The sequence below is a fragment of the Oryx dammah genome, unplaced genomic scaffold, assembly GCF_014754425.2.
Source record: "Oryx dammah isolate SB20612 unplaced genomic scaffold, SCBI_Odam_1.1 HiC_scaffold_5, whole genome shotgun sequence".
NCBI lineage: Eukaryota > Metazoa > Chordata > Mammalia > Artiodactyla > Bovidae > Oryx > Oryx dammah.
In genome coordinates this window covers 55,754,897-55,770,462 of record NW_024070189.1, presented here as the reverse complement: position 1 = coordinate 55,770,462, position 15,566 = coordinate 55,754,897, and the positions used below count along the sequence as shown (strand labels likewise).

Sequence of the window (15,566 nt, the reverse complement as noted above, 5' to 3'; positions counted from 1 at the left end):
TTTAACTGGGTAATAGAAACCTGACATAAGAAAAGAAGACTGGATTCTCTGCACTAAAGCAAATGTTATAAAGTTACTAATGCTGTTAAGAACCATGTACTGCCAGTTAATAGAAATTAGCTGAAGGTCTAAGAAAAAATGCACTCAAAATTCAGGCTCTTACTTTTACTTGCCAAACTACTCATAAATTTTGACTTACATCAATCAGTTTTCATTTATAAATGACTCTCTTCCTCTGTTTGAGTGTAGCCTATATTCTCTACATAGCTTGAAGAAATGTGTTAATTTTCCTGTGGGTGTTAAGTGAGACAGGTTCCTTGTACAGTATATTTGACAAAACAAACGGTATTGGACATATGGTAGAACACGTTTTTAAGAGAAGAACTTATCATTGTTAAATATGTAAGTCAAAATAGATATGGTTAAATTAAAATGATTAGGTTAAATGAGATTAGGTCAAAGGCTTGACATAGAATGGTCAACATTGGCTCATTTAATCTAGTTAGCTTCATATTAATAATTTCTCAGTAATGTTTAAGAACATGGACTCTGGAGCCAGATCCCCAGTATTTAAAAACAAACAAAAAACAGACCTAAAAAGTCCTGCTTAACCACTTGCAAGCTTTGTAACCTAGCTAAGTTAGTTGTTTAAGCCACAGTTGTCTTATATAAATACAGTGAGCTTATATAAGGTTTATAGTAGCACTTGATAGAGTTTCTAAGTTTAAATGAAGTAATATATTGAAACATGATGCCTGGCTTAAAGTAAGTGTTCAGTAAAACACATATTTAAAAACAGAAAAGCAACCCCAGTTCCCTGGGAATTTGTAGAGCCATATTCTCTGACGTGTTAAATAGCCTCATTACAAAGATTTTTCATTCAGATTTCAATAAAATGGGTTAGCAGCTATGAATCAGGTGTTTAAACTCTGAGCTTGTTCCCTTTTTATGAAATGGAGTTATGTTCCTTAGCATTTGTTTTTATTTCATTTGCTTACTGGGTAGGTGAAGATTAACTGCTATATGTGAAAGTGTTCTACAAATGTAAGGCTAATACTTGAATAGTAAAGCAATAACATGTATACATACTAGTAAGACACTGGGAAGGGAGGCTTCTTACATACTTTTGCAAATGACTGAAGGTAGGAATAGTAATTTTCTGGTTCATATTTGGACTTCAATATTGATCATATAGTGGGTACACAGCAAATACTTAGTACACATACGATAGGTAAGATAGACTTGGTTTTAAAATTGTAATGCCTTTTCCTTAGGGATGGAGGTTACATGTGGAGAGAAGAGTATTTATAGGGAAGTTTGTTAGATCATCCAGTTTATGGATATGATTGGGCACATGCTTTTGGAAATACTATGTAAATTAATTGTATAGAATAACTGGTTTACCATTTTACCCCTTTTGCCTTTATTGTCTATAATATGCAATATTGCTGTATTTACTGAATGTTTATGTCCTTTTTTGGAGAAAGAATTGATGTTAAGTAAGGTAAGAATCTTGATGAGCTAATCAGTTTACATAAAATAGCATTTTCATTGGAAAAGGCTTGAATGAGTTCTTCCTTCCCTTAGTACCCTTTGCAGTAGTTGGCACATGACCATTTGAGGCACAGATGGGACAGTTTTTGGGTCTTTGGTGCCAGGGTTAAGCTCATTTTGAATTTATGCCGTATTAGCATGTAAACCTGCCACACTGACATTTAAATGTCCTCTTTAGCAGTGTAAGCTCCCTGAGGTAACTCTACGTTCAATAGAAGAGGGAAGAAAAGCAGCAGGAAAAGTGAAATTGCATGAGTTCTACAAAAGCATGTTGGAGTCATATAATGAAAAAGCAGATTTTTTTTTTTATTATGATGTTTCTCCATATTTGGCATTGCCATAAATGGCTAACTAACATTTACTGCCAATTCAGTACAAATGTGTGGTTTGGTAATACCAGAACAGCAAATTTAAATGAAAAAATAAAAGTTAAACATTTCCACACAAGATTTTACAGTCTGACATTTCACTGCGTAGGTAAAAAGACACTTTTTTTTTTAACTACATATTATTATTCAGCATGAATAGAAAACTACAACTTTTATTTTTTAAACAGGAGTCACTGGTTTTAATTTTTACACATTTTAAAATTACTGTGATAAAAAATAATGAAAAAGCTTCTTAATAATGCCATACACAGTATAATATAGATTTGTCCCCATTATATAGCATTTGTTTAATATACAAAATAGAATATTGACACACTTGAATCTATATGTAGTTAAGCAAGTTATTTGAGGAGGGTATTTTCATACAGCCTTTCATCAGAAAATAAAATCCTTCTTTCAGGCATTTGCTAGAGAGAAGCTAATCCTTTCCCCAAAACCTGGTCACTAATCCCTTGGTGGACCAGGCTGACTGACCATAGTCTGGAAAGTGATAAACTTCCATTCCAAGTGGTTAACATGTCCTCCTTACACTCTTAGTTTCCCTTCTAATTCTCACGCCAGGCACAGAAAAACACATTCATACACAGCTGCAGTCCTTTCAGTGATCTACCAAGATCGGAATCTTACTGAGGGCTGTCACAGTTCTTAACTTTTGAAAGATCAAAGTATAATAAGTACAATAATAATGTCCATTCCATGGTGATGTAGTTTTAGGATATTTAACAGAGAACTAAAATGATAAGACAGTGATAATTGGTTTTATAGGTAGATATGTAAAGTTGGAGTTGCTCATTCTCCCATTCCTCAGTTCTGTGAGCCTGGCTTTCCTTTATATGTGTATCAGAGCTCATCCTATGCTAAACCCTAAGTTCTGCACAGACACTAGTCACGTGTGCTTTCCTTTTGCTGTGTCGTTTTCTTTCCAGGAAAAGGCAGGTGCATGTTTAGGTTCCCCTCACATAGTTTTCGACAGTTGGGTGTATATCCCCCCCGACACTTGTATCCTATAGCAAGGCCTGAAAACACAGAGAGGGTCCCTTTTTCCACCAGTAATTAAAAATACTTTTCAGGATTTGTTGTGACTCATCTACGCATGTCACCTGTCACTAAAATTACTATACACTTTTATAGTTTGGGATGGCAACATACCAAATATATAGAAAATGAAGCTCCTTTCAGACAGCACCATAGTTTTCTTCACTTAAGCCCATAATTACACTCACACACAATTAAGGTAAATTTCTTCTTTCCTACATTTTCTAAAAGGTCACGGCTTCTTTTTCCATTTAATGTACAGCTTCCTATAGTTTCATGAATGTCAGTCCATTTTCTTTTAACAACAAAGTGCACTTGTCTTTATTCACTGAGCTCGAGTTTTTAGGAGCCAAGGTTGTTGGGGCTAAAATTAAGATTAATGTGTGGTACACCTTCTGATTTTAACCAGATAATTCTCTATAAATGATTAATAATTTATCTTTCAGAAGTTCTTTTTTGAAAATACTATCACTGATAATATTCAAGCAATATTTCTTAGGCACCAAAAATTTCACATCCAGCTGGGATACAAATCATTTTAAAATACTCTTGAGATCAATGTAAAGAATTACAAAAGGAGTATTCCCTTTTTAGAGAGCATTCAAAAAGCAAATGATTACATTTTTATTAAATAATTTCTCCAAAATACTGAAAAATAACAACATTCAAAAAGCATTCAAAGAAAACATAAACATGTCCTCATTTTATTAGGAAATGAACTCTTATAGGATAGAAAGGAATTAGTGTATTATTGGCAGCCTATGAGATTCTGCACTATTTACATATTGCTGGTACCTCAATGCGTATTATTGCCAAACTGTTAAACTGTTGGGGAGGCTGTATGTGATGGTGCCTGTAAGCACCACCTTTCTGTCCTGTTAACACGCTTTAGCACAAGGGGAGATTTAGTGAACTAAACCTGTGCAGACAGACGCACTGTTGGAATGAGAAGGGTGGTCATTCTGGGAGGCAGAGGATTACTTCCTCTCTGATCTGAATGGGACAGAGCCTCAATAACCTTCATGGTGCACAGGGCCAGTCTCCATTTCCCTCTTCCTCTAGAGCAAACCTGTTTGGTTTCTGAGACCATTGCTGTCTGTATGAATGCTTGCACACATTATAAATCATATAGGTAATCCATCAACATTTCTTTGACCCCTACAAAAAATATATAACGTCATGATAAAACAATCTCATCTAAAAATCATTCTTATTTTACACTATACAAGCTATTTTACAATCATTTTAATAAATTGCATGTAAAGCTGCAGTAGCCCTTCCCTTCCCAGATTAGTGAATACCAATATGATATATATCTGAAACTATAACTAAATATAAAAATATATTAGAAGTTTCATATTTTTAATATTAGATTTTCCATTTTCTATTACACAAATAATTTGGCCACCTTGAATAGAAATCAGGTTTCTTGTGGCTTAGTAAATGTAAGTTTTGAGTTTACAGAAAGTTGGTAAGGTATACACAGAAAGGGCTACTACAGCTTCTATCTTGTTTAAAATGATAATTCTCAACAATGAGAAGGAGAAATTCACATGACTTTGATTAAACTCTATGGCACACATAAGGCTGTGAGGGATGTATAGTTTTATGAACATGGAAGTCTGACATACAGTTCTAAATCAGAAAAATCAGTAGCTGAGCTTTCCTGTATCCCCAGGAAAGAAAGACCAATTGGTGACAAATGGGAATGTGAAAATGGGTGTCTAGCCACTTTTGCCGTATTAGAGATTTTTGGGAGTGGGTAAAGTTTAGTGGGAGGAATTACTTGGACTGGTTAAAAACACTCAACTGTGTTTCAGCTGGTTATCTGGAATTATAACTTTTAGGAAGTTTTACAAACTACAGCAAAAGGTCCTGAAAGACAGTTTACCAACTTTCTTCCCATCTAACCACTGCAGAGATAGGTAGGGTGTTAGGTACAAACAGGGCCTCTTGGTAGTTTTCTTTTTTTAATTAGTCTTTCGCAATCCACGGTTTACCCAGCAGGTTACTGGACTAGGTGCTCTACACCAGTTAGGACGGTTAATTTGCACAATCTATATAATTCTCCACTGAAGCAAATATATACAAAATATGAGCTTTTTTGACAAGAAAACTGGAGATTTGAGTCAATTTTTGTGGTCTTCTGATAGCTAACTGCCATCAGGTTAGAAGCACCGACCCATTTTCACACAGAAGATTAATGTTTAGAGTTTGATTAGGAAAGCTATGAACTAGCTGCCCATCTTAAACAGCTGTACAATAACTTGAATACAAAAATTATGTAAGAAAAAATGAGCAAGCGTAGTTCACTGAATATAAAGGAAATTGTTAAAACCAGACAGTAATAGCTATAAAAGGCACAACTTCCCTTTTCTGATATACACTTGTAAACTTTGTTTCAGGTTTCCATGCATAAATCAAAAAAATGCTATCCTAACTATACAGGGGAAAATATACCAACAAAAAGTCTAAAAAATTTTGTCCAGCCAACTGTGAAAAGTATGAGCAGAAATTTTATCACACAGACTTCGGGCACTGGTGGTTTAGGTGCCATCCTTCTCTGAAAGTGGAGCTTATACACCCACATTATTGGCTCTAATTTCTGGGATCCACCAACTCTCACTTTCTACTTTGCCCGTCACTGAAAAGTGATAGCTCAACTGCTTCTGTTGCCAAGTCTTGGCCCTCTTTAAACCACATGTAGTGCATATTCAAAACAAAAACAAAATCCAGACAAAAACAAAAAAATAAAAACTGCTACAGGACAGATTGATAGTTTGTACAATAAAAGCTATAAATTCAACTTTCTTTAAGGCAACCTTTCTTATTAAGGCAGTCACTTTTGATGAAACAGAAGTTTTTTGATATTTCCACTTGAATATTTTGGTATCTGATTGGTGATGATTTCAGCTAACATCTCTGGGAATTCAATACTCATAGTCTTATCCAAAAATGTTTGGAAGCAATAGTTAAGAAGATTTTCAACCACCTGCAAGAGAAGATATAGTGATGATCAGTCTTAAGAACTCAGCAGTAGAGACATCTCATGGTTGTTTTGGCCTCCCCCTACTTTTTTTTTTTTTTTTTTTTAATTTCTGACCTGGAATATACCAATCTGCTGGAATTGCCTGGGTAAGAAAGAAGTTTACTTAAAATGAGCACTCAGTTACCAAATACATTTGAATTTCTTAAACTGTATACAGAATTATATGGAATTAAGTGTTTCATGATGAATTGTGATACCATAGTATATGAAGGACACATTCAAACTTACTAGATAAATTCATACAGAAATAGGGAATTCTGCCTTTTAAAAAAAAGTGCCATTACATTCTGTACTAGTATCTTGATGTTAGATGCATATGACTAGAAATGGTATTTCATAATTGACTTTAGGAGAATTGTGTGCCAAACTGAACTTCACAGCCTGAAATCAAACCATGATCAAAATCAATGAATGGGGGGACCCTAAAACTATTGGTATGTAATTATATACACTAATCAGGACATACTTTATGTCTCAGGAAATTCTTTTGATACTTGGATTTTTTGTTTGACACTTACATCATGCATGGAGTCCAAGAGTTTTGTCAGTTGATAAAACCGCTGCCAGTTCTGACTGGAGTTTCCTTCCCTCTTGACAATGGCTTTTCCTAGCTCTTTGATGTAGGTCATTCTAATTTCATCAAATAGTTCTTGACTCTTCAAGCCTTCCTTAGGAACTAAAAGGTTAATTGTAATCAATTAAAGAATTTTCTTGTGATAACTTTTCATATATACAAGTAGGACATTTATCAGTAATAGATCATTTCATATTTTACACTGTATTTAATGCACTCTTAAAATATAAGCATTTTGAAGGATTATGAAACTATAGCCACATGAGAATATGGGATAATAGAAAATTGGAGGATGTTAACTTTGGGTTTATCATGTTGTTTCTCATCTGTAAATGGATCTAGTAAACACCTTCCTCCTTAGTTCACAAAGCTAGTTTGAAGACCAATGCACTGATTGTCATTCTGCCCTTGAGTTTAATTCTAGTAAAGACATAGATGGCTTCAACAGTAGTGTTTATTCTACCAATTACATCTTGGAATATCTGTGATAAAACCAATTAGGACCTTAAAATCAGCATGCAGTATATAACAATAGTGTTTATTCTACCAATTACATCTTGGAATATCTGTGATAAAACCAATTACGACCTTAAAACCAGCATGCAGTATATTTTATTAATGTGTTAACATACTGAGTTGATATGATTCTAATCTAAAAGCAAACTTGATTTTTTATGTGGTTTCTATGTATGCTTTTCTGGGGAGCAAATTTCTGCCTTTCCTTATGTATAGAAATATAGAAAATACCTCATGGATCATAAAATTAGTATAAAATCAATTTTTCAGAGTACTCTTCAGCAAACAATAAGAAGGACTGTGAACAGAGGATTAAGATTAATCAGTTTCACTTGGTCTTGCAGAGATTATGACTTGTGGATACTACATTTTTTAAAGTGCGCTCCAGGGTGGGAGGGGGGTTCGTGTTTGGGAACGCATGTACACCCGTGGTGGATTCATGTCAATGTATGGCAAAACCAATACAGAATTGTAAAGTAAAATTTAAAAAAATAAATAAATAAAGTGCGCTTCAAGGCACTCTGGTTCTGTGTAAATAATGATTGGGGGAAAAGGATTTGATGATCAGAATTTAGCAAAAGTAGATGTTTCAATACCAAGTTAGGCAGATTTTTGGATTTCAGGACTTCTTAGAGCTGTAATTATGCACTCTCCAGGGATCCCATGGACTGGGGCCTGTCAGGTTCCTCTGTCCATGGAATTCTCCAGGCAAGAGTATTGGAGTGGGTTGCCATTCCCTTCTTCAGGGGATCTTCCCCACCCAGGGACTGAACCTGGGTCTCCCATACTGCAGGCAGATTCTTTACTGTGTGAGCTACCAAGGAAGCCCACTCTCCAGGGAGGGGGAACAAATCCTTTTCCAAACATAAACTTCATTTCTACTGACATCTTAGAAAATGCTAGAACAGAGGAAAAGCAATGTGTTTAGGATAAGTCTTTTTAATTCTTACTTGCCAGGTGGACTTCAGTATAACCTCCCTGAGCCCGTTTCCTACTCCTTTCTTTCTCAGTGAATTTAAAATATATATATTTTTAAATTTAGATATAATTAGTGTGTAACTTTGTATTAGTTTCAAGTGTACAACATGATTCAGTATTTGTATATACTGGAGAATGATCACCACAGCAAGTCTAGGTAACATCCATCACTATAAATTGTTAAAAAAATTAATTTCTTGTGATCAAAATTTTAAAATTTACTGTTAGCAGTTTTCAGATATACAATATCATATTATTAACTACAGACACCATTACATCTCCATGACTGGAAGTTTGTACTCTCTAAACCCTTCACTCATTTCTCTCATCCCCCAACACCCCCCACCCCCAAACACACACACCTCTGGTACTTGTTCATTTGTACTCTGTATCCATGGGCTTTTGTTTTTAGATTACAAGTAAGATGTATGTGGTATTTGTCTTCTTTGACTGATTTCACTTAGCACAATGTCTTCAAGGTCCATCCATGTTGTTGCAAATGGTGAAGTTTCATTTTTTTCTTTTGGTTGAATAATATCTCATGGAATCATCCATCAGCAGACATTTAGGTTGTTTTCATATCTTCGCTGTTATAGATTATTTTGCAGTGAACGTGAGGGTGCACATACCTTTTCCAGTTAATTTCTTTGTTTTCTACAGTTAAATCCCCTGAAGTGAAACTGCTGGGTCATATAGTAATTCTATTTTTAATTTGCTGAAGAACCTCCATACTGTTTTCTGTAGTGGCTGCACCAATTTAAATTCCCTGAAGAGTGCACAAAGGTCTCCTTTTTCTCCACACCTTTGCCAATACTTTTTGTCTCTGGATGTTTTTATAACAGTCATCCTGATTGATGTTAAGGTGGTATTTCATTGTACTTTTGATTTGCATGCATTTCCCCGATGACGTAAAGCACCTTCTTATATACATTATTATTTGTATGTCTTTGTGAGATATCTGTTCAGGTTCTAAGCCCATTCAAAAAATCTGGATATTAGTTCTTTTGCTGTTAGGTTGTATGAATTCTTTTATTTGTAGATATTAACCCCTTATCAGATACATGATTTGCAAATACTTCCTCTCATTTGGCAGACTACCTCTTCATTTTGTTTATGGTTCCCTTTGCTGTGCAGCTATCTAGTTTGATGTAGTCTCATTTGTTTACTTTTGTTGCCTTTGCTTTTGATGTCTGAGCCAAAAAATCAACCTCAAGACTGACATCAAGGAGCTTACTGCCTATATTTTCTTCTGGGACTTTTATGATTTCAGAACATATGTTCAAGTCCATATGATCCATTTTGAGTTAACTTTTGTGTATGGTGTGAGATGGTAATCCAGTTTCATTCTCTTGGATATAGTTTTCCCAACATCTTTATAGAAAAGACTGCCCTTTTCCCATTGTATATTGTTAGCTTCTTTGTCGTTAATTCATTGATAATACATATATTGTGGGTTTACTTCCTGGCTCTCAGTTGTGTTCCATTAATCTATGTGAATGGTCTTGTGCCAGTACAATACTGTTTGGATGACTACAGCTTTGTAATATAGTTTGAAACCGAGGCGTTAAGTTCAGCTTTGTTCTTTCTCAAGTTTGCTTTGGCTGTTCTGGATTTTCTATGCTTCCATACAAATTTTAGGATTATTTGTTCTATTTCTGTGACACATGCCATAGGAATTTTATAGAGATTGCACTGTATCTGTTGATTACTTTGAATAGTAAGGACATTTTGACACTATTAATTCTTCTAATCCATAGGCATGAACTGTCCATTTATTTTTTGTTTTCTTCAGTTTTGTTCATCAGTGTCTTAACAGTTTTCATTGTGCAAGTCTTTTGCCTCTGTGGTTAAATTTATTCCTTGTTTTTTTTATTCTTTTTGATGCAGTTGTGAACAGAACTGTTTCCTTAATTTCCCTTTTCCCTTACTGCTAGTTTGTTTTGAATGTATTGAAACTCAACAGATTTTTGTAAATTGAATTTGTATCCTGAAACTTTACTGAATTTACTAGTTTGAATAGTATTTTTTGATGTCACCTTTAGGGTTTCTCTATATAAAATCAGATCATTTGCAAATAGAGTTTTACTTCTTAAAAATGTTTTTTTCCTAATGGTTTTACTTCCAGTTAAACAGGAAGTAATAATTAGAACACTCAGGATGTGCTGACCCCAGTTGGAATTTTTACTTCTTCCTTTTTGATTTGGAAGCCTTTTCTTTCTTTTTCTTACTTAATTGGCCTGGCTAGAATTTCCAGAACTAGGTTGTCTAGAAGTGGCTAGAGTGGGTATCTTTGCCTCATTCCTTATTTCAGAGGAAAAGCTTTCAGCTTTTCACCATTGGGTAATGACGTTAGCTGTGGGCTTGTCATATATGGCCTTTATTATGGTCAGGTACTATACCTGGTTTATTGATATTTTCTATCATAAATGGATGTTGAATTTTGTCAAATGCTTTTTCTGCACTTAGATTTTTATCCTTCATTTCGTTTGTGTAGTATATCACTCTTATTGGATTTTGATTAGGATTAGACCAAAAACTACATGTGAAAATATTTTGATTTCATAAAGCAAACTTGACACTTCTAGGATATCAGTATTAGTGTGCAAATGAAGGCCGCTTAATCAGGAGTGTTAAGACCCTTGTTCAGAGTGGGTTAATTTTTACACGTGATTGTATTACAGGTAATCTAGTTATTGCTGATTTTCAAAATAATGATTTCTTATTTATAACTTTTTTTTCTGTGCTGGTTTTCCTCATTGTAAAAATCAGGTGAGAAACCTATTCAGTATTTATATTTAGAAGACTTTCATCCATCCCAAGTTACCACAAATATTCCTTGGGATTTTTGCTTTATGTCGTTTGGGCCATATATTCAGAATTATTTTTCTGGTGAGTAGAATGCTTTATGTAGTGAAATCTTTAAATATAGAACTGTTTTGGGGAGCCTTAGTGTTTATTTTTATAGTAATAAAGCTGCTTCAGATTGCTTTTGGGTAAAACAGTGGTCAGCAATGGCCCCTTCCTATCTGTAGCCTGTTTTTGTAAATAAAGTATCATTGGAACACAGCCACGCCTGTACTCTTTAAGCATTGTTAATGACCATGTTCATGTCACAAGGGGCAGAACTGAGTACCTCTGACAGAGATTGTATGCAAAGCTGAAATTATTTACCATCTGGCCTTTTACAGAAAGTATGCCACGAATGCCCTATACTACATAGCATGTAGTATGCCATATACTACACTATGTGTAGTGTATCTTTTTACTTCAGCTACTCAACATCTTTAGTTAGATATATAGCTTATGTAAATAGCAGAATTGGATTGTTTTCTTAAACTAGTCTTGCACTTTCTGCATATTTTTATCTTGGAGCATTTAGTGCATCTACATTTAATGAAATTGCTGATATATTTGAACCTATTGGTACAATCAGTGTATTTGTTACTTCCTCGTATCATGCCTTTGTTTATGCTTCCCCTCCGCCCTCAACTTCCTCTCATTTCTTTTATTCTTTTGGATTGTTTTTTCTTACCATGTTCTCCCCTGAAGCCCTCATGGTTTGATAATGTATTTTGTATACTCTTTAAGAAATATAAACACTCATCTTTAACTTTTCAAAGGCTCCTTTTTTCTTCTTTGCCTATATGTAACTATTGTGTACTTTAGTTCTATTTTATAACTTCCCAAAGACATTATTACTGTTACTTTACAGTTAGTTTAAATGTATCTAAATATTTACCACTTTATTCTGTTTTCCATCTTCAAGATACTACTTTCCCTTAGCCTAAGTATATCCTTTAATATTACTTTACTGAGGATCTGTAGTGGCAAATTCTCTTTTGACCTTCATTAAAAAAAAAAAAAAGACTGTGTATATTAGGCCTTTCAAATTTAAAGTGATTGTTTGAGATATCTACATTAATCTCTACCATGTTTGTAACTTATCTATTCATTTTTCTCATTTCCTTTTTCTGCCTTTTCTAGTCTTTACTGCGTATTCATGTGATTCTGTTTCCTCTTGGTGTATCAATTATGACTTCCTTTAAAAGTTGTTTTTAGTGGCTGCCCTAGAATTTGAAATATACATTTACAACTAATCTACATCTTCTTTCAAATAACACTGTACTATTTTTATAGGTACTGTAGGTACATTAAATCATCATCATCAGTGGATGTTGAATCTATCATGGGTGATCTTTTTCTTTTAACGGTAAATAGTTCACTCTACTACCTTCCTGCTTGCATGATTTCTAATGAGAATTCTAATGTAATTTATATCCTTCCTTTATAAGGAATGGTAAGCTGTTTTCCCCTTTGGCCTTTTCCTTTATTGTCTTTAGTTTTATGTAGTTTGAGTACAGTATGCCCAGGTGCAGCTTTTTTGGTATTTATCATCTTTCTGGATATTTTCTGAGCTTCCTGGATGTGTTTTGGTGTCTGTCATTAATTTTGGAAATTTATCAGCCTTTATTGCTTCAAATATTTCTTATCTTCCTTTTACTATCTCTCTTACCTGAGATAGGAAGGTAAAGGGGACTGGAATTATCTGTTTACCCTTTCCCCTAGGATAGAAAGGGGATCTTCTCTGATCTTCATCATTAGAATTTGGTGGGGTTTCTCATGGTAAGCCCCAGAGAACTGTGGGGGGAAACCCCTGAAGACTGGGTCTCCAGAGTTCTTACATAGTGAAGTGAAAGTCGCTCAGTCATGTCCGACTCTTTGTGACCCCATGGGCTATACAGTCCAAGAAATTCTCCAGGCCAGAATACTGGAGTGGGTAGCTGTTCCTTTTTCCAGGGGATCTTCCCAACCCAGGGACTGAATCCAGGCCTCCTGCATTGTGGGTGGATTTTTTTCCGGTTGAGCCACAAGAGAAGCCCAAGAAAACTGGAGTGGGTAGCCTATCTCTTCTCTAGCAGATCTTCTTGACCCAGGAATCGAACCAGGGTCTTCCGCATTGCAGGTGGATTCTTTACCAGCTGAACTATCAGAGAAGCCCTGATATCAGGTTTCTTAACACTCCAGCTATTCCTTACTTGGTTTTCAGAAATTCATCAAAGATACCGTAAGTGTTTCTGCGTTACTGGGTCCAGTAGCTTCTGTTTCCAGGAAATTGATCTTGGGTGTGGTCCTCTGTATTTGCCTGTTTCTCCAGATTTTGATGTTAGTGGTTTGTCCTGTGACCTTACTTCTCAGATGGATCTTTAAAAAAGTTATTGTCAGTTTGCCTAGCTTTTTCTTATTTGTGAGGATGGGAGCAATAGCTGCCAAGTTGTTAATTGTGAGAGTTTAAATTGGAAATCCACTCTCTTTTTTCAGTTTTTCTCCCCCCTTAGCTTTTTGAAAAAAATTATTTCACTTTCTTCAATTGCTGCTGTTCTGGAAAGTTTCCAGCCATTATCTCTTTGTATAGTATCTTTTCAGCTTTCATCTTGGATCTTTGATTATAAGAAGACCATATGAATGAATGGGTTACTAATGTGTTGTTAATGATCTGCTATGCTGGTCAGCAGGAAGCTTTATTTATTTACATCATTGTGCTATGAATGAATGCTATTTTTTATGTTATTATGACGTGAAAAGAGTTGTGAAGTACTGTTTTAGACCTTCTCTCTCAATCATGCCTCTTATCTTTGTTCATACATATACACAAATGCACATTAAAAATGTACTCTGGCTAACTTCTTTAGATGTATATTTCAGTTTAAATGTCTCTACAGATATGTCTAATCTGCCTTTAGACCCATCTTTTTTTCCCCCAATTGTACTTGTCTTTAAATTTACTGAATGTACTAATTTACCAGTCTTGGCAGCTACCCTCTGAGAGAAAGCTAGCTTCAAGCGCAGCTCATCTCTTTAGGTACCTGCCTGCATGTAGTGTTAAACTTGAGTCCAGCATATCTTAATGGAGGGTTAGGACCCTTCTAGTGTTCTGTCAGGGTAGCAGTCTAATTATATCTTAAGATACATATTTTCATCCTTCTAAGTCTTTTTTTTTTTTTTTAACAAAAGGTTAGTATCTTGGCATTGACCTGTACCTGGATATTATCAACCCAGATGATTCATTATCAGAACTTTAACTGTTTACTTCAACAGTATCAAGCTCACTGCTTTAACAAGGGTACTGCTACAGGTAACCTTAAAAAATTAGCTTTTTAAAAATGGGTTGTGGAAAATTTTCTTACTTTGGAATATCACTAATATTCCTTAAGTCCCATGACATTAAACAACAAAAATAGTATGAAAGCATTAAGGTTGATGTGTGCTTTGGAAACACTTAAATAGATATAGTCGTGTAGTCATGTAAGGGGCTTCCCCGGTGGGTCAGACAGCAAAGAATCTGCCTGTAATGTGGGAGACCTGGGTTTGATCCCCAGGTTGGGAAGATCCCCTGGAGGAGGGCATGGCAACTCACTCCAGTATTCTTGCCTGGAGAATCCCCATGGACAGAGGAGCCTGGCAGGTTACAGTCCAAGGGGTCAGCAAAGAGTTGGACACAACTGAGTGATAAAGCACAGTAGTGTACACCATCCATAGATTATTTAGCCACTTTGAAACCACAGTTACTAATGGAATGAAGGCTTTAAAAAATTGGAACGCTATTTATATGAAAGAGGTATTCAGCTATCAACTCTGCATCTTATAAAGTTTATAATGCCTACTGGTTCACAGGCCTTCTTTCATTAGTTGTTGAAAATGCCACATTTTTACTAATACAGACAAGAGACGTTGTATTTTCCAGAAGTTTTCTAGTTTGCCTTTGCTTGCCAAAAGTAGTCTCACTGAAGTTCATATACCAATATAGTTTATGTAAACTTTCAAGATAGTGTTGTTCCTTTCTAGATAAAATACCTCTGTCCAACAGTCCAGCTCCAATGCTGCATTAACCAATTCTTTAATAGTATTCAAGCTCACTTTTTGTAGGTCATCCTTTTCTTTCATAATTTCTTTTTAAGTAATTTTTATTGGGAGTATAGTTGACTCACAATATTCAGTTTCTGCTGTATAGCAAGTTTCTGCTGTATACCATCCCCCTTGGTAACCATAGTTTTTCCCCCTACAACTATGACTATTTCTGTTTTGTAAATAACTTCATTTGTATGTAAGCAATGTTATTGTTGTTCAGTTGCCCAATTGTTTCTCACTCTTTTTGACACCATGGATTGCAGCACGCCAGGCTTCCCTGTCCCTCACCATCTCCCGGAGTTTGCCCAAGTTCATGTACATTACATCAGTACATGTAATGTACCATCCAGCCATCTCATCTTCTGTTGCCCCCTTCTCCTTTTGCCTTCAGTCTTTCCCACTATCAGGGTCTTTTCCAGTGAACTGGCTCTTCACATCAGGTGGCCAAAGTATTAGTGCTTCAGCATCAGTCCTTCCAATGCATATTTAGGGTTGACTTCCGTTAAGATTGACTGGTTTGATCTCCTTGCTGTCCAAGGGACTCTCGAGTGTTCTGTTCACAGAT

The 15,566-nt window shown here is 35.3% G+C and overlaps 1 protein-coding gene across 9 annotated transcripts in view; it reads right to left on the bottom strand.

Moving 5' to 3' along the window:
* Positions 1-1,838: 1,838 nt before the first annotated feature.
* Positions 1,839-15,566, bottom strand: part of NR3C1 (nuclear receptor subfamily 3 group C member 1) — a 117,201-nt gene continuing 103,473 nt past the window's right edge. For 5 of the 9 annotated variants that reach the window (XM_040239815.1, XM_040239810.1, XM_040239812.1 and 2 more), the window contains exons 8-9: positions 6,546-6,703; positions 2,054-5,970 (exon numbers count right to left, since the gene is read on the bottom strand). In XM_040239815.1, coding sequence (XP_040095749.1) covers positions 5,818-5,970; positions 6,546-6,703 — 311 coding nt within the window. In that variant the 3' untranslated portion in view covers positions 2,054-5,817. Of the gene's footprint in view, positions 5,971-6,545; positions 6,704-15,566 lie in introns of all 9 variants that reach the window. The other 4 variants (XM_040239818.1, XM_040239817.1, XM_040239816.1 and 1 more) reach the window with 2 other exon arrangements.